Here is a 23,571-nt window from a genome sequence, read left to right as displayed (position 1 = left end):
AGAGGTCATTATTGACCAATGATAAGATTTATAGTGGCCTCTCATTGGCTAATTTTTTTTCTTACGTCATAATCAGTCAGACACTATTACTAGGTTCGAAACCTCAAAAATGTTATTTTGTATTTTAGTGGCATTACTAGTTTTGTAGAACTAGCAAAATTTGGGCTTAATGCTTTATCAGATGCATCTAAGAGCAATCTCTGCATTTTACATGTTAACAAGATTAAATCAAATAGTTTTGAGAAAAACGTTTTTTCCTTTCCTCTAAATCTTCCAACCAGAAATGTGTTATTTATTAATAAAAGTATGTAAAAACTTAAATACCCCAGTTTATCCTACTTTAAAAACTTAAATTTTGCGTCTGTATGGAAAAGTTTCCTTCCGACCACCACAAAGTATTTGAAAAACAAATAGTCCTTAAATCATGCAATATGGGCATAAATCTACAAAATCATTTTGATGTGTAACTTTTTTCGATTTGCTTCATAAATGATTAATATCCACTGGATTTGAATCGGTTCTCAGCTGAAAAATCAGAATCATGTTACAAGCAATTTTCCACGAATAATAAAATAGAAATCATGAAATTAATACCAGTTGTTGTAAGCCCAGGCCTTCTGCCACTAGAGGCTGGCAAAACTGGTCTTAATATTATATTTTTCATTTTGATGTCCGCGGAAAGTTATTTCTCGCATCATATTATAAACAGATTTCCGCGTATAAAGAATGTACAATTAGAAGATTAAAACATTCGGCACATCGGGGCTAAAAAAACTGGTTTTAATATTATGATTGTACATTTTTATATTCGTAGAAAGCTGGATATAATCCGTATGGATAAGAACCGGATCTATCCACCGAATTCGAATGAATACTAGAAAAACTTTTTAATAACTTTACTTAATTTTAAAAGAACAAAAAATAGATTTATACCAATATACTTTAAGCAATAAGAAAAAATAAGTCATGCACGAAAAAAGAATATTTTTTTTAAATTTATACATATAAGAGTGCCAAAAATTACTTAAATAAACTTTTTTCGAAAATCTTAAATGGAAAAACTATCTTTTTAAATTATCTATATTCAAATAAAAATTAACTGAAACGCCCATAACGTGCATAATTTTTTTGATGGATAGATAGGTTTGTCCATTTAAGGTATTGTCAGATTGATAGATAGCAGGATATGATAATGATAGATATGATTGATTTTATGGTTTTATTTTGCAACAATAATCCACTTCATTTCAGAATAAGGACACAGCTAAGAAAAAATATTTGCAGCTAAAATCTGCATGATGAAAAATTTCCACCCACCATTTGAACAATTAAACAGACATCTCAAAAGTAGATTAAAAGGGGGCTTCCCTCAAAGAACCTAGCCAAGCACAGAACACATCCCTTGCCAATTTTTTATATAATAAAGTAATAGGATGTCTGTCTGTTTGTCATTACCGAAGGATCTCGCTAACCGCTGAACCGATCGGGTTCTCCTTTACAGAGTAGCTTCGCATAGGTCCTGGGAAGGTTTATAACTATTTTAAGTGAGGGTACTACCACAAACCTCCCCCCAAGAGAAATCGCCCCTAGAAAAAAAAATCCCCCCCCACAACATTTTTTTTTCTTAAATCTTAAATAAAATATAAAATCTAAAAATGGTTATCAAATACAACTCCCTCCGCCGCAAGTGCCCCTAGAGGCCTCTAGGGGCCAAGACACTAGTTTTAAAATATAATAAAATGAAGGGAAGTGAGTTTTTTTTTCTGGTGGTAATTGTTACCTTGTGCTAGGTTAGGTTAGGCTTTGTAAGGACCCCACATAAATAGCCCTTAAGGGATAGGCAAAAAGAACAAACTCTCCCCTCCCAACATTATTTTCAAATATGCTTGCTGGGTGCTTCTAGGGAAAGCCCTGATTAATATAATCATATTTTAAAAGAATTTCAGCTTCTTCAAATTTTTTCTTATTTTAATTTTAAATAAAGCAGAGTATTGTTGACATTTTAATAGAATAATCAGGCTCTATAATGGTTAAAAATCTAAATAAATTAACTAGATTTAAATTAAAACTTCTATTTTTTCCAGGGAAGTAGAGGACAATGATAGATTATTTAGTTTTTATTTTATTGTTCTATTAATTATTTTGGTGATAATTTATTCAAATATTTAACCAGAATAAAATCCATGAAAACAAGAACGATAACATTGCAAAGTGATAGAGCTTCTGCTTACCTTTCTAAGCCAGTTAGGGTTAGGCAGGGGAAGGTCGGGGAAAGCCCTCTTTCTCTCAACAAAATACCATGGTGCTCTAAATTATAAAAGTATATATATATTAGCCAGATAACTTCAGCCACTGTTGGGGACATTTTTTGTCTGCTAGCAAATTATTTTCTACTCTTTTGTAGCGAATTGGCTAATATTCAAAGACCTAATTGAAAGTTAGCACAGGGTCGAACGGGTTGGGACCTACAGTTATTTAACCCCTTCCCCCTCTATTGTTTTACTTTAAAAGTAATTTTTATAAATGTAGCATTAATCAACGAGTAAATCATTATTTAATTAAAATAATTTATTTATGCTTTCAGCTGTTTTGGAGATAAATTCTTATCTATCCCCCCAATTTTCATTTTTTTGCTTGTTGATTATATTTCATTTCTGATAAATAATAAAAAGTAAAAATTAAGTTTAATTTCAGTGTCAGAAAACAAACTTATGAATCAACATTTTAAAACGCAGAAAAAAAACATGAATCTGTTTGTACAGTATAAATTTTATGTTATTTTAAGATTCAAAAATAAAATTTTTAAAAACTTTTTTTTACTTATTTTTTAGACATTTAGCCTTAAAACATTCATGAATGGTTAAAATGAATGTACATATGGAAAAACAATTCTACAGCAAAAATAGATACAAATAATTACCAAGAAAACCTCTGGAAAGCGATACATTTTCTGAGATATTTAAAAACAAGGAAAAAAACTCAAGAAAAAGTATGTAGCATAAAGAATTAAGATATGTAAATAACAACAAGGTCTTTTTTATCTTGATTATAGCTATGTATAAATGTCATTTAAGACAAACTAACAGCAACACCCTACAGACAACTAACTCATTGTTTTTCATTATAATAATGGTAGGCGCCTTTTTACAGAGCAGGGCATTCCAGCTACTGTAAAATGACATGCTATCCAAAGGCACTAAAACCAAATAATATCCTCGACGTAACATAGACCTAAATTTAATCTAATGGCATAATGACTAGAAATTTATGCTGATTAATATATTCACAAAGAGAGAGGTATGTTGTGCTAAAATTTCGTAATGGTGTAAGTTTTAATGCTTAAAAACAGTAGTAGAACGATAAAATATATGTTAACTTAGTTAATTTGTTAATTTAGTGAATATTATCGTTCTACTACTGTTTTTAACTTAAAATACACAACCTTTACGGATTTTACCCGCAACCTACTTTTCCCTTTTTAACAGCCAGAGCAGTAAACATTCTCAATTTACATATCCCTGTTTACACTTTACTTATATTAAGGCGGCTACGTCAAAGAAAGGAAAAGTCAGGAGGGATGGGACATTGGGACTTTATTATTTGGTACCCAAAGTTTTATCTAAAACTTTGTCTTTAAAACTTTGGGTCCTTTTATTAAATCTTGATTGGTTGGTTCAAACTTTTACTCCAATAATTTTACCTACCAGAAGTGGTAATTTTGTTTATTTTAATTGGAGAATTACATAATTTTACCGCACCTTGTCTTATCCCCTATTATCCCTGGTGGGGAAAAGGAAATAAAAAATAACTATAATTGATCTTTTTCTGGGCATCATCCTTATTTTTCTCCTTTTTCTTGGAAAATGTCAGGGATATAAAGAGATAAGACAATGGCTGATAAAATTATATTTATCTCCAATGAATTCACAAAAAAAAATAACCCCTATGTAGATTTCAATAAGTGGTTAAAGAGTTTGGACACTCAACTTATCAAACTAACAAATTAAAATTCAATAAAAGTCCCCAAAGTTGTTAAGCCAAAGAATAAGAAAACGTTGTTATAAAACTTTGGGGACTAGTATAATAAACAGCCAAATGTTCCCTTTCTCCCTGGTTAAATATAATGTAAATGATCGATTCATGATCTTTTGTATTCAAATGGTGCAAAAAATATATATAAGTGGACAGTAGTGGTATTAATTAATTTGTTTTCGACTCAATTTTGACATTTTAGACATCTACCGTTTACAGCAGCTGAGAAAATCAAGACTCTTACTCTGACCAGATCGGTTCAGCGGTTAGCGAGATCCTTCGCTACAAACAAACAAACATACAGACAGACATCGTTTTACTTTGTATTATAGATGAAATCCTTCACTACAAACAAACAAACAGACAGACAAACAAACAGACAGACAAACAAACAGACAGACAAACAAACAGACAGACAAACAAACAGACAGACAAACAAACAGACAGACAAACAAACAGACAGACAAACAAACAGACAGACAAACAAACAGACAGACAAACAAACAGACAGACAAACAGACAGACAGACAAACAAACAGACAGACAAACAAACAGACAGACAGACATCGTTCTACTTTGTATTATAGATGATTGTTTTTACTGTGGTGCATACCTGACATAATAATACCAAGAAATGACTCTCTCCACAGGATCTCTAACCATGTTCACATAAATTGGCATCGGCAGTCCAAACCTTAAAAAAAATAGATATGTTAGAAATAGAGTATAAAATACCAAATTTAAAGATCTGTCTAAAATATTTTTATTAGTACGTATTGATTTACTACTTGATTTTAAGTTTAAATATATCTATAAAATTTCTCGATATATCAACCCAGGAACCTAAATATAAATTGAATAAATTACCAAAGATGAATACACAAAATTTGCCATTTTCTAGATAAGAATAAGTGGTTGAAACGTTTGGACACCTATCTTCATGAAAAAATAAATCAAAATTTAATAGAAGTCCTAAAAGTTGTTGAGCCGACGAATAAGATAACGTTAACATAAAACTTTGGGGACTAGTGTAATAAACAGCCCAATGTACCCTCCAACAGGAAATCACTAGGGGGGTATGAAACTTAGGGGGGGGGGGGGGGGTTGATACCACCCTACCGCTCGCCAACTGACTCCAAAATTGACCTCAGCCATTTATGATAACCTTTTGTGATTAATATGAAGTTTTTATTAATTTTTTCCTCCATTATGATACCTTTGTGTTTTGTCTTACCTATATTTGCATAATTTTTAAGCATGCATAACTAATATAATTAACTCTAGGGGTGTGCATGGAGAAACTTTATCATAGAGACAGGTAGCTGAATGGATATAGGATAAATATGGATATTATGACAGTGGTAAATTTGTCGTCGGAAAATTTCTAAAATGGACGTCATTTATTGGTCAGTTTAATCATCCAGTAGAAGGGGAAGGGGGGGGGGGGTCAAGGCAGTAGATGAGAAGAATTTTTTTTTAGCCAGCTGTAATTATTTTTTTTAACAGAGTACATGAAAATCTGGTGCAATATCCAAGTAATAAAATATCGATTGGTAGCCGAACGCATCATTTAGAACCAATATATGATCGAACGATTATGGAGCAACTTTTTTTGAGAACAGTTACTTGAAAAATATGAAGAAAAAAAGTAAATCCATAATACATATAATCATTAAGAAATTTTTCAGTTATTATCAATGGCCGCAGGCCATGAAATGAAACGCTATTTTTCCACATTTTCCAGGAATCTAAAGGGATAAGACAATATATCAACAAATTTAAAACTTCTGTTAATTTAATTATTGGTTGAAAAGTTTAAACCGACCATTTGAAATTCACTGAAAATACCCAATGTTTTAGAGCCAACTTTGGGTACCAGTATAAGTTTTAGTCCTATGTCTCCTCCCTCTGTGACTTTTTCTATACATGTATATCTGGTAAGCCGAGCGTACTCGGCCCACGGGGTAACGAGTTCGGATTCAACGGGCCCTAGCCTTTAAGTATTCTACCAAACAAACAAGCAGGATTCAATCATACAGAATTATATATTTAAACTGAATAATATTTACAAGTTATGTTTACTATATATATACAACAAAAATATGACAATAGTTAGGTTTGAAGGGGGTGTGGGGCGCTAGGGCTTAGCGCCCGACGGTAGACAGGCTGTGGGGGCAGCGGTGGTAAAAGGGGAGGCAGTGCCTCCCGATTATATAAGTGCATGATGGACTCGTGATAGTTGCATGTTCAAGTCCCCTCCCCACATTTAGGCAGGCTTAGTTTGACCGCCGGGTGCGGGGTTAACAGCGGTCATGAGATGGATAGTGATATAATAGGATTAGTGCGGTGGGTTTGTTATCATAAGTCACAGCGAAGCAACTCTGTATTGGGCCTGTCCGTATGGGTGTCGTATTACCACAACCTCCCCTTCAAGGGTTGCGTGGCTCTTGAGACACCAGGCCTTGAACCTGGGGATACGACAGCCGGCTCATGCGCCGGACAGGCAGTTCCTGGGGCACAGCTCGATGGAGGACAGCTCGGGCTACACAGGCTCCTCGGGACACTCGTTGCTCGGTCTGACTGTGGTTGGTGATCAGCATTGTCAGCTCCTGGTTGGCTTCTAGGCGTGGGTTGGCCACGGCCAGGCCTCGCCGCTGGAAATTTTGCCTCGTCCGCAGGATCAGTTCTGTCTCGGCTGGTAACTGGACACGGAGGCCTAGGCAGATTCTGGTGGTTCCTAAGGGTGGAATGGTGATGGCAAAGGGCGCATAGAATTCCATGGGGGCGCCTGCTTGATTCAGGTTGCTTGGCCTCCTAGCTCCTACCCGGATGGGGATGGCTGTCATCAGCAGGGGGCACATGGCTTCTTCTTCTTCTTCTGGGGCGGCTTCTTCCATCGCAGTGGCTGGCTCTTCTCCTACAGGTCCGCTGCTGGCTGGCAGGTTCTCCATGTCTGCGTCAGGGTTCCAGATGGCATCTCTGAGTGGCTCTGGAGCGGGCGGCGGCGGCGGTGGTTCGTTGGGTTGCTCCTGCAGGTTTTCCTCCACTGGGTCACGATCTTGGCCGCTAGGCTGGGGGGCGGCTGCGGCTGGCTGGTGTACTGGGAACTCTCCTGGGTTGCTAGCTGCGGGCGCCGCCGCTCCAACTGGCAGCTCGGTGGCATCCTCGTCGCCGTCCACGTCAGCTTGGATGTCTTCTGGGATCTGGTGGGCAGTCACATCTCCAGTGTATTTGCGCAGTCGGCCTACATGCGCAGTAACTTCTGAGATCCTGGCTACTGGAGAGGCAGGTTTGATGACATAATGGACTTCTGTAGCTTTCCTTACTACCTTCCAGGGGCCCGTCCATCTCTTGGTAATCTTGGCTGCCTTTCCTGGCACCAGGCGAGGGGCCAGGTACCAGACCAAGTCTCCAACCTCATACTTGGCCGTGCCTTCGTAAGCTGCCGCGCTCCTCCTGATGGCTCCCTCCTCCTTCTGCTGGATGGCATCATACACTGCATAGTAGCGCTGCAACAGAGCTTGGACGTTGGCTGGAACTGAAGCATATTCGGTCTCTGGCAGCCGTAGCACCATGTCCACCGGAAGTTTGGCCTCTCTCCCAAAGAAGGCCAGGAACGGGGTCACACCAGTGGATCTACAGGCCTTGGTGTTGTAGGCAAAGGCGATGGCAGGCAGGTGGGGCTCCCAGTTGTTATCGTCTCTGTCTAGGAACAGGCGCATGCCTGTGTTGAGCGTCCTATGAAACCTCTCCACTCGGTTGGACTGCGGATTGTAGGGTGGTGGATGTGTCAGGCCAATCTCGAGCCGGGAGGCCAGTTCCTGGAATACCTGGCCGGTAAATTCCATTCCATTGTCGGAATGGATCTTCAGGGGGCACCCGAACGTGGCCAGGTGGCGGTGCAACAGGGCTTCAGCCACCGTGAGGGTGCGCTTGTTGGGGATGGCGTAGAGGCTGACAAACCGGCTAAATCCATCTTGGCAGGTGAGGATGTAGCGGTTCCCAGCTGGGGTCTCTGGCAGTGGCCCCACCAGGTCGATGAATAGGACTTGCTGTGGATACCCCTGGCGGGAGGGCACGTGGATCCCCTGCTTCAGCCTCTCCTTGGTAACTTTCTGGACACACTCAGGGCAGGTTTGTACCATCAGGCGGACGTCACGGGCCAGGTTGGGCCACCAGAAGTGCATGGCAACGCGGGCGATAGTTGCGTCCATCCCAAAGTGCCCAGCCATGGGGGTCCCATGGGCTAGGAAGAACGCATCCTGCTGGAGGGCCGCAGGCAGCAGGTATCTTGTCCTCTCTCCTGTCAGAGTCTGGTCAGTGGTGGTGAGGCAGCCATGCTCGTCAAGCCCCAGGGCTGAGAAGCGGCTGGCGTACTGCTGCTCGTCTCGTTCCTTGCCACGCAGCTCAGCCTTGGTTGGGGCCTTGCCATCAGCCACCCATTGGCGGACGCGGAGCAGGAGGGGGTCCTGTGTCTGGGCTTCCAATACTCTAGCTGAGTCCAGTCGGGCGGCAGGAGGCCGGCTAGCTGCGGGCTCCCCTAGCTGGGCCAGGTTGTGGATATACTCCGCCTGCTCTGCTAATTCTTCGGCGCTAGCCGTTGGCATGTTGGCATCTTCCCGGCGGCTGAGGGCGTCGGCGTTGGTATTCTGGGTGCCAGGCCTGTGGCAGACGGTAAAGTCTAAGGCCGCTAGCTCCTCCTGCCAGCGGGCCACCATCCCTGTGGATGTGTTCAGTGATTTCATCTGTAGCAGGGCAGAGGAATCAGTGTTGATCTGGAAGCTGCGGTAGGACAAGATGCCGTGGAATTTTCGGATCCCATAGATAATGGCGGCCATCTCTCCCTTCCAGGACGGGTAGCGCGTCTCAGGGTCGGTTGTCTTGCGCCCCACGGCGGCAATCAGCCTCTCCTTGCCCTCCTGGCATTGACTCAATATGGCAGAGATGGCGCGGCTGCTGAAATCTGTGGTGAGCTGGAACACTGCTGGTAAATCAAACCTGGGCGGCGCTCGGATGGGGGCCTGTCGGAACTTGTCCTTGAGTTGCAGCAGCTGGGCTTCCATCTCAGGCGTCCAGGTTAGGGCCTTGGCCGTCTTCTGCCGATTCATCTCGTATGTGAGGTCTGCATACTCTGGGATGAACAGGCGGTAGTATCCAAAGAAGCCCAGCAACGCCAGCAAATCCTTGGGGGTGCTAGGGGCTGGCCAGTCCAAGATGCGGTCAATATAGTCCTCTTGCATGGCTATCCCCTCTCGGCTGAGGGTGTGACCCAGATAATCTACCTTGGACCGGAACAACTTGGTCTTGGCTGGCTTGAGGCGGATCCCTCCCCTGCGGTGGGCTTCCAAGACCTCTCGGAGCCTGGCCAGGTGGGCCCAGGTATCCTGGTGGAAGGTCAGGACGTCGTCAAGGTATGACTGGAGGTTGGCTGTGCCTAGTGGGTTTAGGACCCCTGCAATAAACCTGGAATAGACAGACGGTGCCGTAGCCAGGCCAAAGGGCATCCTTTTCCATTGATACAAGCCCCTGGGGGTGGTGAAGGCGGTGCAGGGCCGGCTATCCTCAGACACACGGATGGTGTAGTATGCGGCCACCGCGTCTAGAGCACTGTAGACACGGTGCCCGCCAGCTCGTTCCACCAATTGCTGGATCCTAGGCAGGGGGTAGCTGTCCAGCTCCAGACACTTGTTGAGGGCCCTGTAGTCGACGGCCCAGCGGGTGCTCCCGTCCTTCTTCTTGATGGGCACCAGGGGGCTGCTCCAGGCGGAGTCCGACGGCTCTATGACTCCTTCCTGCAGCCAAGTGTCCAGTTGTTTCTCCAGTTCAGCCTCTTGCCGCGGGTTCAGATCCCTAAATCTCTGGCGGATCGGCTGGGTCCCTGGCTTGAGGCGCAGCTGCAATTCAACCACATCTGTGCAGCCGGGGGTAGAATTGGAGAAGACGTCCCTGTACTCTGACAACGTAGTCCAGACCTCCTTCTTGAGCAAGGGGTCCTTGCGTAGGAACTCATTGTCTTCCATCTCCAAGGCCTCCCACAACTCTTGCATGTCTATAGGCTCAGCAGGTTCTTGGACCGAGTGGAGACGCGGGGGAGGCGTATCAGAGACCTCCAGAATGTCAGGTTTGACCAGCTCCCCTGCCACTGGGAGGCCAGCATCCAGCAAGAGGGGCACCTCCCCCTCATTGACCACCAGTACTCTAAACACAGTGGCAGAGCCAGGCCTGTGGGCATACAGGCCCTCTGGAATAACAAGGTCCTCCCCAAACCTCTGTTCTGGGGCAGCTAGTTGAATGGCATCCTTGGTGCGATGGCCTACTAGCTCAACAGGGACTGCCATAACCCCGCGGCCAGGCAGGACCACCCGCTTGGCTGTGCGGAGCTGGGGTGGTTGACCGTCAGTTGGAGTGACAGCGCTCAGCCTATACGTGGCTGGTGAGGGGTCAGCCTTGGCTCCGGGACCCACCGGCCGCGACTTGACGGGCTCGGCTTCTGGAGAGGCTGACGTGTCGGAGCCAGGCTTGGCTCCGGGGGCGTCCGGCCACGATTTGACGGGCTCGGCGCTGGGAGAGGCCAGAATGCTGGGTCCAGCTTTGGCTCCGTGGGCGTCCGGCCGCGACTTGACGGGCACGGCGCCGGGAGAGGCTGGGGCCTGAGAGTTGAGTGTGGCTCCGGGTACATCAGACCGCGACTTGACGGGTCTGGACTCGGGCTTGGCTGGTGGACTGGCTGGAGGTCCCAGGTAGAGGGGGCCAGGTGGACAAGGCTGGCCGTTGATAAAAATGTCGGAGGAGAAGATTGGTTCTGGAGGGCTGGCAATCTCAGGAAACGTTGTTGGCAGGCTCTCCCTTGGCACCTTGGGCACTGGGGGCAACCCCATGGCTAGCAGGTTAGCGCCCTTGTGTGCGTTGAGCTCAGCGTCCACCCAGTGTGTGCCTTTCTCAACCACACGCGGCTGCTCAGGCAGGGGGCCTGGCAGAGGCCCCTCATAGCTTAGCTCTCTCTCGGCTGTCTCCCGGTCAATGGGGACGCCACGGAGTGGGATAAACTCCCCACGCGCCCACAAGCAAGGTGGTTGCATGTCGAAACAGAGCCTAGTTCCGAACTCCTTGAGAAAATACCCTCCTAAGTTCAGAGGGTGGGAGAGATTTCGGACCACAGTCACGTGGTATAGATGGAGTATAAGAGTGTGTGAAACTGCCATATATAACTCTTTTAATTTTCCAATTACCTGGAGGGGCTGGCCTTCCTCATTAGCAGTCAGGATCTGGGTGTTGTCCGGAATCAACATGCGTTGCACGCCCATCGCGTGCATAAGGTGCTCAGAAATTACAGCAGACCCTGGTACACGGTTGCCAGAATCAACCATGGCATCAACCTGTACATGCTGGGCAGGGTCAGGAGTAGGAAACCTCACCCTGATATGGCAGGGGAAGTGGAGGTCCTGCCCTTGGGACAAGGGGGCCTCTCGTTCGGCTGGGGTTGGCAGAAACTTTGGTGGTGGCCGCACCGCAGCTATGGTGGTATCGCTTACCATGGTGGCTTAGACTGTAGCTTCGAATCACTAGAGCTTATTAATTATCACTTGGTCAACAATTTTATATTTATTTTTATCACTTGGTTGACTTTTTATACACAATGATGTGTTGTTATCACTAGGAGCTCTAGGTGTGATTCTGGAAGCACTGGCAGCAGGGAATGTCCGTCCTGCAAGGTTCAGAGGGGTGACGGCGGTAGGGAATGACCCGTCCTACAGCGCCGCTGGTTCGAATCCCGACAAATGGCGGCAGGGAATGGCCCGTCCTACAGCGCCTCGGGTTCGAATCCTGGGAGACAGCGGCAGGGAATGTCCCGTCCTGCCGTGCCTGTGGCTCAAAATCTGCTATCCGTCGCAGTGGTAGGGCTTACTTGTGTGCTGAAGCTTCGCAGCCACACATTGCCTTCTTAGGGAGACCAGCACACAGCTGTCTGTCTCGTAGGTTTGGCCTGGGTGTCCTGGGGCTTGTCCCAGCTACACTTGCCAATTTAGACTCAGTTTTGTAGCCGTCTGAGCTAAATTATCCGGTTGCCGTGGCTGCGCACCTAGCGCTACTCCTACACGACACGGACAAAGCGTCTTAACTGGCGCTTTTAGCAGGCTAAATCTGCTTGCCGTAGGCCAGAGGCCCACATATTGCGTTCAAAATGATGGAAATTCGACCTAAAAAGGCCGTCTCACGGGTCAGTTGGCTTCTCAGTTGGCGGCTGATTGTCCCCTTACTTGCCAAAGGGTCCAATCAGAGGTAGAATAGGCTAGTTCTGTAAGGCTCGATTGAAACACGCTGACACCAAGTTCTGGTAAGCCGAGCGTACTCGGCCCACGGGGTAACGAGTTCGGATTCAACGGGCCCTAGCCTTTAAGTATTCTACCAAACAAACAAGCAGGATTCAATCATACAGAATTATATATTTAAACTGAATAATATTTACAAGTTATGTTTACTATATATATACAACAAAAATATGACAATAGTTAGGTTTGAAGGGGGTGTGGGGCGCTAGGGCTTAGCGCCCGACGGTAGACAGGCTGTGGGGGCAGCGGTGGTAAAAGGGGAGGCAGTGCCTCCCGATTATATAAGTGCATGATGGACTCGTGATAGTTGCATGTTCAAGTCCCCTCCCCACATTTAGGCAGGCTTAGTTTGACCGCCGGGTGCGGGGTTAACAGCGGTCATGAGATGGATAGTGATATAATAGGATTAGTGCGGTGGGTTTGTTATCATAAGTCACAGCGAAGCAACTCTGTATTGGGCCTGTCCGTATGGGTGTCGTATTACCACATATACAATTGTCCTATAATAAATAATACAATATGTGCAATATTTCAGGGAGGGAGGGGACATTGGGTTGTTTATTACACTAGTCCTCAAAGTTTTATACTAACGTTTTCTTATTCGCTGGCTCAAGAACTATTATAGAATTTCGATTAGTTGAGTGTCTAAATGTTTCAACTACTAATTTTTATCTACATAGGGAGAAAATTTTTGTGTATCATCATTTGGGATGTACATTGATATATCACTGAATCCCCCCCCCCTCCACCCCTATGTTTTTAAATAGATTAATACAGACAGTTTTTCGCGGATATTTAAATAAAAAATTTATAATATTAAAACTAGTATTAATTTTATGGTTTTATTGTGTTATTCATAGAAAATTGTCTGTAATACGATGATATACACCTTTTTTTTCCTTTGGCTAAAAACCGGTTCTGATATTAATGGCTGATATTAATGTGTTATAAATCCACTAGTGGCTACGCCCCCTAGAGGCCTCCAAGGGCACTTATTTCTTATTTTAGACTTTAAAAAAAAGTAAAAAAAAACTTTTTGGGGAGTGAAAAATTATTTTTTTGGGAGGGGGAGGCCTGGGGGGGTCCCCCCCCCCCCACCTCATTTTTAATTTTAGTTTAAAAAGCTTAAATTTTTTTTGGGAGGGGCGGGGGGATACTTTTCATTTTTTGGGGAGTTAGGGGTGTCCCACCCCCCAAGAAAATAGTTATAAACCTTCCCGGGACCTATGAGAAGCTACCCTGTTAAGGAGAACCATCGGTTCAGCGGTTAGCGAGATCCTTCGGTACAAACAAACACACAGACACACAAACAGACAGACATCCTGTTACTTTAGTATAAGGATACTGGAAAGTTTATTTAATCCAACTAATAAAATACAGTTTTGACTTATGATTGATATAGATTTCACTAGGTGTGACATGAAAGAAATTTCAATATTGTTTATCTAAATAAATGCCAAAAATATGTCATTTATCAGAGTTCTAAATTTGATTTTAATGTATTTATTTCAATGGATATATATACGTGGATATTATGACAAGAGAAAAATTGTCTTTAATTTATGTTGCAATTTTCACTGTCATTTATTGGTTCGTTAGAAGGTAAGGTGATGGAGTAAAGGGAGTCGAAGAAAGGCATAGTTATTTTAACACGCTGTGTGTTTCACTTTATTGGAGAATATAAAATGAAGCTGCATTTTATCTAAAATGTCTATTAGATAAATAACCATAAATGGCTTTTTTGGACTATACTATATTGTTATAACTGTAAAACCAAAAAAAAATAATTTTTGTAAAAATATAACATGATAAAAAATTATTGTCATGTTGTTAAATTTACCAGAACTTTTCAATAAAAATTATTATCATTGCATTGGTGTCAAGAATATTTTACCAAAAAGGTAAAAAATTAGATTTTACATGTTCCTTAATTAATAATTGTATTGGCCTTTATAAAAGGCTTTAAAATTTTGTTTAATATGAGTGGTATATAAAGTTATTTCTCGTATTCATTCGAATCCGGTGGATAGGAACCGGTTCTCATCCATATGAAAAAACTATGTCTAGCATCGTATTATATCCAGCTTTCTATGAATATAAAAATGTACAATCATATGATTAAAACTAGAAGGCATCGGCTAAAAAACTGGTTTTAATCTCATAATTGTACATTCTATATCCGCGGAAAGCTGTTTATAATACGATACGAGAAATAACTATTATCGCGTCATATTAAAGACATATTTCCGCGAATATATTAAAGAAAAATTTTAAGATTAATTACAGTTTCGTTGACCCCAAGGGGCTGAGGGCCCGGACCAACAAAACTGGTATTGATTCTATGTTCTTATATTTCATTATTCGAAAATAATGTCTATAATACGATACATATTTTTTCAGTACGGCAAAAGTTCCCCTCAAAAGTTTTAGAACTCATTCTACCATTTGAAATGGGAGAGTCCAAACTTTTCCAACACTGGTTTTTAACTACAAAAGGGCTAATTTTGTTTATTTTTCATTGTCCTACCCATATATCCCTGCAAATTTGAAGAATAAAAAACACAATTTTTTGGAATGTATAAGTATATACTCCCTAGTTAAGTTTTAATTACACAAGTCCCCAAAGTTTTATAATAACGTTTTCTTCTTCGTTGGCTCAACAACTTTTTGCATTTTGATTGGTTGGTTTATTAAGTTGAGTTTTAACCACTAATTGTAATCTACAAAAGGGATAATTATGTGTTTTAACGATGAAGATATAACTCAATTTATATTCCATTGTCTTATTCCTTTAGATCCTTGATTCGGTGCACAATTCCAGGATAATTTAAGGCACAAGGTCATAAAAGAACTTGATTGGTGTATTTGAAAACCAACAAATAATTCATCATAGAGTTGCTATGCTCAAAAAGCTTAACTTGTAAGAATTAAATAATAAAGCTTAAGATAAAGAATCTATAAGGACAATTGACGAAAAATTTAAGTAAACTCCAATTTTTGTAAACAAAATTACCACATAGATTAAACTCATCGATGGAAAAGTTTGAAACCCATTCAAGGTTTAATAAAAAAAAGTGTCAAAAACTTTGTCTAATGGCATTTCCCTCCCTTTTCCCTCCCTGAAAATACAGAAAGATTTATCATGTAGTACATGTTAAGTATTTTTGCTTAAATAAAGAAACATACATACATTAATATTTTTTTTATTTCTGTATATGATCATGTATGTAGGTGTGTACAAGTGCCTTTTATTTCAGGGATCTAAAGGGATAAGACAATAGCCGATAAATTGATGTACATCCCTTCTGTAGATTACAGTTAAAGGTTGAAACGTTTGGTCACTCAACTAAATGAGAAATCCAATCAGAATTCAATAGTCCCCAAGGTTGTTAAGGCAACGAATAAGAAAACGTTATTATGAAAGTTTGGGGACTAGTTTAATAAACAGCTCGATGTCCCCTTCCCTTCCTGCTTTTATTTGATTGTGCTTGTGTTTATGTTTTGTTTTGTGTTTTCAAAAACGGAACTTTTCTCAGTTAGGGTCTGTCCATCCATATCTCTAATCGTAAATATAAGCATGTTAGAATTGCCCTATTGATTTTAAACTTGGCATGAAGAGTAAGATACAATTAAGACAGCGTGGCAACTCTATAATCATTACCAGAAAGTCTGTAGGTCCATTTTGGACTGGATGATTTTAGCTATTTTTATGATAAATCATTTTTTTGTATGATTCCTAAATGTTATGAGCAAAGCATCTCAATAAAAAGTCTAAGAATGTAAGTATGTCCTAAGCTTCCTATATTCAAGTACAGTTTTGTGATAGATTTATATGGAACTTCCAAATAATGATAATTGCACTGTTATTGTTTGTTTACTTATATGTTTTGATCAGCTTTGATTTTATGGGTGTTGTCATCCTTGTTAATAAGTTAATATATTTATTTTTCATTTCTTTAAGTGATTCCTTAAAAATTTTATGTGTGGGGTTAAATCCAAAAATTAAGTCCTCTTAAAATCGTGAAAATTTGAAGTGGAAGGAAAATTTATAAATAATTTTAAGATGGAAATATAATTCTTAAATTAATCCACTTTTTAAAATTTTGGATATTTGATTACTTGAAAATTATTGAATAAAAAATCCAACCCGGCCATTACTTCAGAGGTGGGTTTTTATAACAAGAATGCCGCGTTTGTTGACATTTTTTATTATGAAAATGGCCAATAGGATTTAAACAGAGTATACAACTATTTATTCATTTTTTCGCTTTTGTTGGTACAGCCTTCATATAGATATAAGAAAAACAAGGATGACAACATCCATAAAAGCGAAGCACTGAAACGGTAGGACAAACGGACATTAACACTTATATATTGTCAGAACTAAATAATCAGAATATAAATATATAAGACTCGAAGCAAAATTCTAAGTAAATTTGTTGAAAAACTGCTTTATACATAATAATGTTTATGGGCATACCTACATTTTTAGGACTTGATTATAGAGTTGCTTCGCTTATAACATTATACTTTGTTCTCCCAGGAATCAATATACCAAAAATCAGATCAATCGGATGATTTGATCACATAAAAATTTGTTGTTAAAAAAGTTACAAAAATCAACATGTTTAAAACGGACGTACGGACATTTTGTTAATGATTATAGAGTTGCTACGCTTTCAAAACCGTACCTAACTATTAAAGGAATCACCATGCAAAATTTGAAATCGATAGGACAATTCTAACATGCCTAAATTAACGAAAAAAGCTATCCGTTACGGACGTACGGACGGACGTACGGACAAACCGACCCAAATTATAGAAAAGCTTCGCTTTTAACAAATTATCTTAAATACATTTTTTGCTGTATATTAATTAATGCATTTATCTAGAGCTGTATTAGACATTATACACATAATAATTTTAAGATTTTAAATTCTAAAGTTGTATACTCTGTTTAAATCCTACGGGGCATTTTCATAATAAAATATTATAATATAACAAACGCGGCATTCTTGTTATAAAAACCCACTTCAGCTTTAAGATCTTAAATTTGAATTTCACCTTATCATTCAAACTTTCCTTATTATTAATAGCGATTCTACACTATAATTATCTTAGTTTGTTTGTCCGTTCGGCAGTCCGTAATTTATTATAAAATTATTGTTTTTGCTAGCAGGCGGATGCGCCTATAGAATGAGAAATGAATAAAAATAGTAGAAAACCATCCATTTATCCAAGGACGTCCAACCTTTTTACTTTGGGAGGGTAAAAATTGTTACTCCGTGGATCAAATAAATATGGAGGGGGGGAAGGGGGGAGGGAGATAGGGTTCTTAATTAGTTCTTAAAGTGTTTCAGAAAGTTTTTAGGGGAGGGGGGAGAAGGGTAATCACCCCATTATAATTATCTTTTATTAACCTCTCCCTGTATCAGTTATTACAACGTGATTTATATGATGATTCTAGGATTTATATATTCCTGTATCCATGGTTATTACAACGTGATTTATATGATGATTTTAGGATTTATATATTCCTGTATCCATGATTATTACAACGTGATTTATATGATGATTTTAGGATTTATATATTCCTGTATCCATGGTTATTACAACGTGATTTATATGATGATTTTAGGATTTATATATTCCTGTATCCATGATTATTACAACGTGATTTATATGATGATTTTAGGATTTATATATTCCTGTATCCATGGTTATTACAACGTGATTTATATGATGATTCTAGGATTTATATATTCCTGTATCCATGGTTATTACAACGTGATTTATATGATGATTTTAGGATTTATATATTCCTGTATCCATGGTTATTACAACGTGATTTATATGATGATTCTAGGATTTATATATTCCTGTATCCATGGTTATTACAACGTGATTTATATGATGATTCTAGGATTTATCCAGTATCTTATTGTAATCCCATTTAAAATTATCATTTTGCTTTTTATCTATCATCATTTTAAGGAATGAAATATGGATTCTAAAGTTAAACACCATTTTAAAATAAAAATAATAAATACGCCTTTGAAGTATGGCATTCAAACCGCTTAATATCTGCTGGATTAGAATCGGTTCTCAGCAGATACTGAAAATTTTTCGATAAATATTAAGATGAAAAATTATATAAGTTATATAATTTTTCATAATAATATCTGCTGAAAGCTGTCTATAATACGATAGGAAGGGATGGATGTTTTAACAGAAAAAAAATCTATTTTATTTCTACTTTTTAACCAGTAAGAAATAAATCTTGCTCAAAACATTTTCTTTTTTTTTCTACTTTGAAACTAATTAGAGCACAATGCTAATATTTTTTTTCAATATTGATTTTTGACTGGCATAAAAGTAAAAAGCAAAATACTTTTTCTTCAATATCTCGGTAACAATACAAAAATCAATTTCAATATATTTTTCCCAATTCCAAATCGTCATAGGGGTCTTAAAATTTAAGTTAAATGTCTATAACTGTCATTTTTTTGGTTAAAATATATTTCTTAAAACATAAATATCATCACAACAATGATATTGCACTTTTTCGTGGACATAAAAAAAAGATTATAAATGTCTAATAGCGGTAAAACTTTTTCAGTATGGCAACGAAACCGATTTTTATTCGTTGGAATAGAACCGGCTTTCAGCCGTACTGAAAATTCACGTATAGCATCATATTACAGACAATTTCTCACGAATATTTAAATAAAAATCATAAATTGAATACCCGTTTTGTTAGACCAGGCCTACGGCCTCTCAGGTATAAATAAATTGGTTTTAATATCATTATTTTTTAATATCCGCGGAAAGCTGTCTATGATACGATGCATTAAATAAATATTCTATTGGTATGCTTACGAAATGGCAGATCAGGAAAGCTTTGACAAATTTGATATAAGAATATAACAAAAACTAATAGAACTTATATCATATAATGCCCATCTGTGATTTAAATTTTTTCAAAAAAAAATATTTTTTCTATTTTTACTTACAAGCCGCTATGTGGCCGCTAGCTTAAAGCGGCTGAAGATTAATATTTACACATAAAAAATGGAGAATAATTGCAGGGCTCGGCAGCCGCGCATAAGCCTTAAAAAAGTAAATTCCTGTATTGTCTGATTCGGAACATGTTTAGACATCTAGCTGAATTTTAAAGTTATAATATGACGATTTCAATGAGGCTTACGTGCAGCTGCCGAGCCCTGAACAATTGTTTGTACTTTCTTTTTTTGTTATTTTTCAAGTGGAATTAGGAGAGAGAGAGAGAGAGAGAGAAAGAGAGAGAGAGAGAGAGAGAGAGAGAGAGAGAGAGAGAGAGAGAGAGAGAGAGAGAAAGTTGAAATATTTTAAAACCAAAATTTGTCAAGTTTACAAATTTAAAAGTCATCATGGACAGAATAAGAAATAGAAATCAAGTTTTTTTTAAATATAATTCACTTTGTCTGTCCGTCCGTCAGTCCGTAACGCTATAGGGGTATGTTATTTTCTCAGCTGATATTTAAGATAAAAGGCTGATAGTTTGGAGAAGATTTCCCTATACCAATAAGCATTCAGAGCTGAATTTTTAAATCATTTTAATGGTTAGCCAGATCGGGGTTCGCCGAATTTCAGCCAATCACAGCGCGGCATTTCATAAAATCCTGTGCTCTCTAATAGGTGGAAAGTTGGCTCACCCCGATCTGGCTCACCACCAAAATTATTTAAAGATCCAGCTCAGTATAAATATATTTTACTTGATATGTTAGTCTGTAAGTCCTCATACAAATATGAACATTAAACATCTAAAAGATTTCTTGATTTTTTAACAATTTACTTCTGATTTAGGATCACTAAACGAAGTTCTTGATAGTGCCTATATAAAATTGACGTCAAATGACCAATACACACACTAAATTTCTAATGGTAGGACAGTATACATTTTAATTGACCAATGGTTGGCCAGACGTAATTTTTATAGGCACTATAAAAACCTTCTCGCTTTGACTCACTTTGTTCATTTATACAGTACATCATTAATTTTTGGGTTTTGCTACTTATGGATGCTGTCATCCTTATTTCTAATATTATTTCTTTCAATATAATATATTTTTGAAATGTCATTCGTATTTTAAAATAGAAAAAAGTATATCTTTAAACTATTTTTAAATTATTTTTGTTACAAAATATTCATTGATTTAAGCAGTTTTTATACAGAAAAAAATTAAAATACAGACTTGTTTTATATGATATTAAAATTTAATAAAAAAAATATTACGATTATATATAACTTTACTTTTTTAAATTGAAACGTTCTTTTTAAGATACCGAAGCATGCCATGAATTAATCAGCCTCTTATTCAAAAATAAAATCATGATATAGACCAAATTCAATGAAATATTTGCCAGTATGGCTTCAAAACCGATTAATATATGCTGGATTAGAACCGGTTCTCAGCAATTTTGAAAAATCATTTACCACATCGTGTTATGGCCAGTTTTTCAAAAATATCTAATTAAAACCATAATATAAATACCAGTTTTGTTAGACTATAACTTCGGCCCCTCGTGGCAAAAATACTGGTTAATTCTCATAACTTTTATTTTAATATCCACGGAAAGATGTCTTTAATACGATGCGATGAATAACTATTATCATCATTCTAACAATTTATCATTTTATAAAGATTAAAAAAGGTTTGAAAACTATTATATAACATTTTATTAGTTAATTAAATCATTTTTTCTTGGCACTATATGCAAATATTCATTGAAATTGTATAACACCTACGATGTATTTAAAGATAACTTAATTAAATAATCTTATTCTAATTTAAATATAATTCTATTTTTAAAATACCTTGTAAAAATAGTTGATTATATAATTATTTGGTAAAAATTTTATGAATAATTAGATGATATTTTAGCAAGACTAAAGTCAAATTCTATACATTATAACTAGTAACATGATTATTACCATTTCATGTCATATTTTTAATTGCTATTCATGTCAAATCAAAGGAGGGAGTGGAGACTTGCATCAAAAGTGATTTTTCTTTGGAAGATGGTGGTACCCAAAATAGTGATAAAGACCTTCCCTTGGCCTGATGATCTAGCAGTTAACAAGATCTAACGCTACAGACAAACAAACACCCTGTTACTTTTATATAAGGATAATATAGTAGTATAGGGACAAAGTATCTCAAAAATTAGCCACGTAACGTCATAAAACTGAGTGATTATCCATCTCTTTTTTAGGGGCTTTCTTTTCAACTTCTCCTCTCATCTTCCTCATTTTTATGACGTCACATGGCTGATTCTTAGACACTTTGTCCCACTACATAATATCAGGATGTAAGTTTGACTGGTGGATACCCCTCTGGACAGATATATAAGCAAGAGAGACCCAAATTGAATATTCAATTTTATGCAGAAACCAAATACCAATGACATATGTTTAAAATCAGGAATATACACATTATGGGAATAAATAGAAAAATTAAGTGTATCTAAAAATTTTTCATTTTACCCCCCCCATTTAAAATTTACGTAGGCACCCCCAACCATTTAGAAGGGGGTATTTACCCCCCCCCCCCAATCAATTTTGGGGGGGTAAATACCCCCCCCCCAAAATAAAAAATCTCTAATAAAAAAAATTTTTGCGCACTTCGCGCGCATTTTTAATACTATATATTTAATTAAATTTTGGGGGGGTAAACTAAATTTACCCCTGCCAACAGATTTCAGGGGGGGTAATTACCCCCCCCCCCAAGCAAATTTTACCCCCCGGGGTAAAAATTTTGGAGGGGGGGAAAAAATTTGCGGCGCGCTTCGCGCGCCATTTTACCCCCCCCCCCCAAAAATAAAAAGCTTGGACGCCCCTGGACAGGGGCCAGGTAGTTATCTGGGTTTTACATCTATATTACATTTATTAGATAGGTAAGCATATACGTTTGGATCCAAACAATTTGTATTTTGTAAGAGCTCTGTATTCGAAGGAGTAAGGAAAGTATTTAAATAGTATAAAACCAAACTTAAATGTAAAAATCAAATAGCCTAAAACCATCCAAGAACCTATAAGAAGCTTCTATAAAATAGAGAACTCAATCTGTTTACGAGACATGAAAAACCATTTATATACTAGGATTTAACTAGTAAAGAATAGGATTTACTCAAAAATAATTGTGAGGACTAAGGCCAAGCCCTTTTACCCCTGAAAAGTGACAAGGTAACATTTCACATCAAGATATAACAGTTTACATATTGCCATTAGGTGTCTTTAAAGGACAACGACCAACAAAATATTAGCGATATTTGTCGAGGTTATGTAGCACTCTAGGGGCGTAGCTACTGGCTATAAATTATATATTTAGAAATATATTTAGAAATATTTTATAAACACCTTTGGAATTTATATTAACGTCTGTAACAAATAATAAACGAGAAAAAAAAATTTATGTAAAACGCAAAAAAAAATTCAATATTTGCAATTTCTTTTATTCCTTGACCTATTTTGTTGAATAAAGTAATTAGTAATTATAATGTTTCTTTTTAACTTAAATGCAATTTAAATATATAAATTGCGCTATAAGAATCACGTACTAACTAATAAATCATCTAACTAATGATAGTTAATACATTTTGTAAAGGTTTGAGGAAAACATAAATTTTCGTTTAACAAGGATGACAACATCCATAAAAGCGAAGCTCTGAAACGGAAGGACAATCGAACATTAACACTTGTAGAGTGTCAGAACTGAATATACAAAATACAAATATTTAAGTTTTGACAAAATTATACGTAAATTTGTTGCAAAACTTCTTAAATACAGAATTCTGTTTAAGGACATACTGACATTTTTAGGACTTGATTATAGAGATGCTTCGCTTATAATATTGTAATAGGAATCAGTAATCCAAAAATCAGGTCAATCGGATGATTATATCACATAAACAATTACTGTTAATTAAAAAAAATTAAAAATCAAATGGTTAAAATGGACGTAAGGACTTTCTGGTAACGATTATAGAGTTGCTTCGCTTTCTAACTCGTACCTAACTCATACAGGAATCATCATGCAAAGTTTGAAATCGAAAGGACAATTCTAACATACCTAAAATAACGAAAAAAGCTATCCTTTACGGGCGGACGGACCGACCCTAATTATAGAAAAGCTTCGTTTTTAAAACATGTCAAAAAAATTTTGTAGTT

The 23,571-nt window shown here is 38.4% G+C and overlaps 1 protein-coding gene across 2 annotated transcripts in view; it reads right to left on the bottom strand.

Moving 5' to 3' along the window:
• LOC145334157 (uronyl 2-sulfotransferase homolog pip-like) overlaps positions 1-23,571 on the bottom strand; it is a 102,236-nt gene that overhangs the window by 28,096 nt on the left and 50,569 nt on the right. For both annotated transcript variants that reach the window (XM_080179539.1, XM_080179606.1), the window contains exons 8-9: positions 4,646-4,726; positions 2,232-2,307 (exon numbers count right to left, since the gene is read on the bottom strand). In XM_080179539.1, the coding sequence (XP_080035665.1) occupies positions 2,232-2,307; positions 4,646-4,726 (157 nt within the window). The remainder of the gene's footprint in view (positions 1-2,231; positions 2,308-4,645; positions 4,727-23,571) is intronic.

Source organism: Acartia tonsa, chromosome 1, assembly GCF_053477335.1.
Source record: "Acartia tonsa isolate MP-2025a chromosome 1, ASM5347733v1, whole genome shotgun sequence".
NCBI lineage: Eukaryota > Metazoa > Arthropoda > Copepoda > Calanoida > Acartiidae > Acartia > Acartia tonsa.
This window is presented reverse-complemented; position numbering and strand designations above follow the sequence as displayed.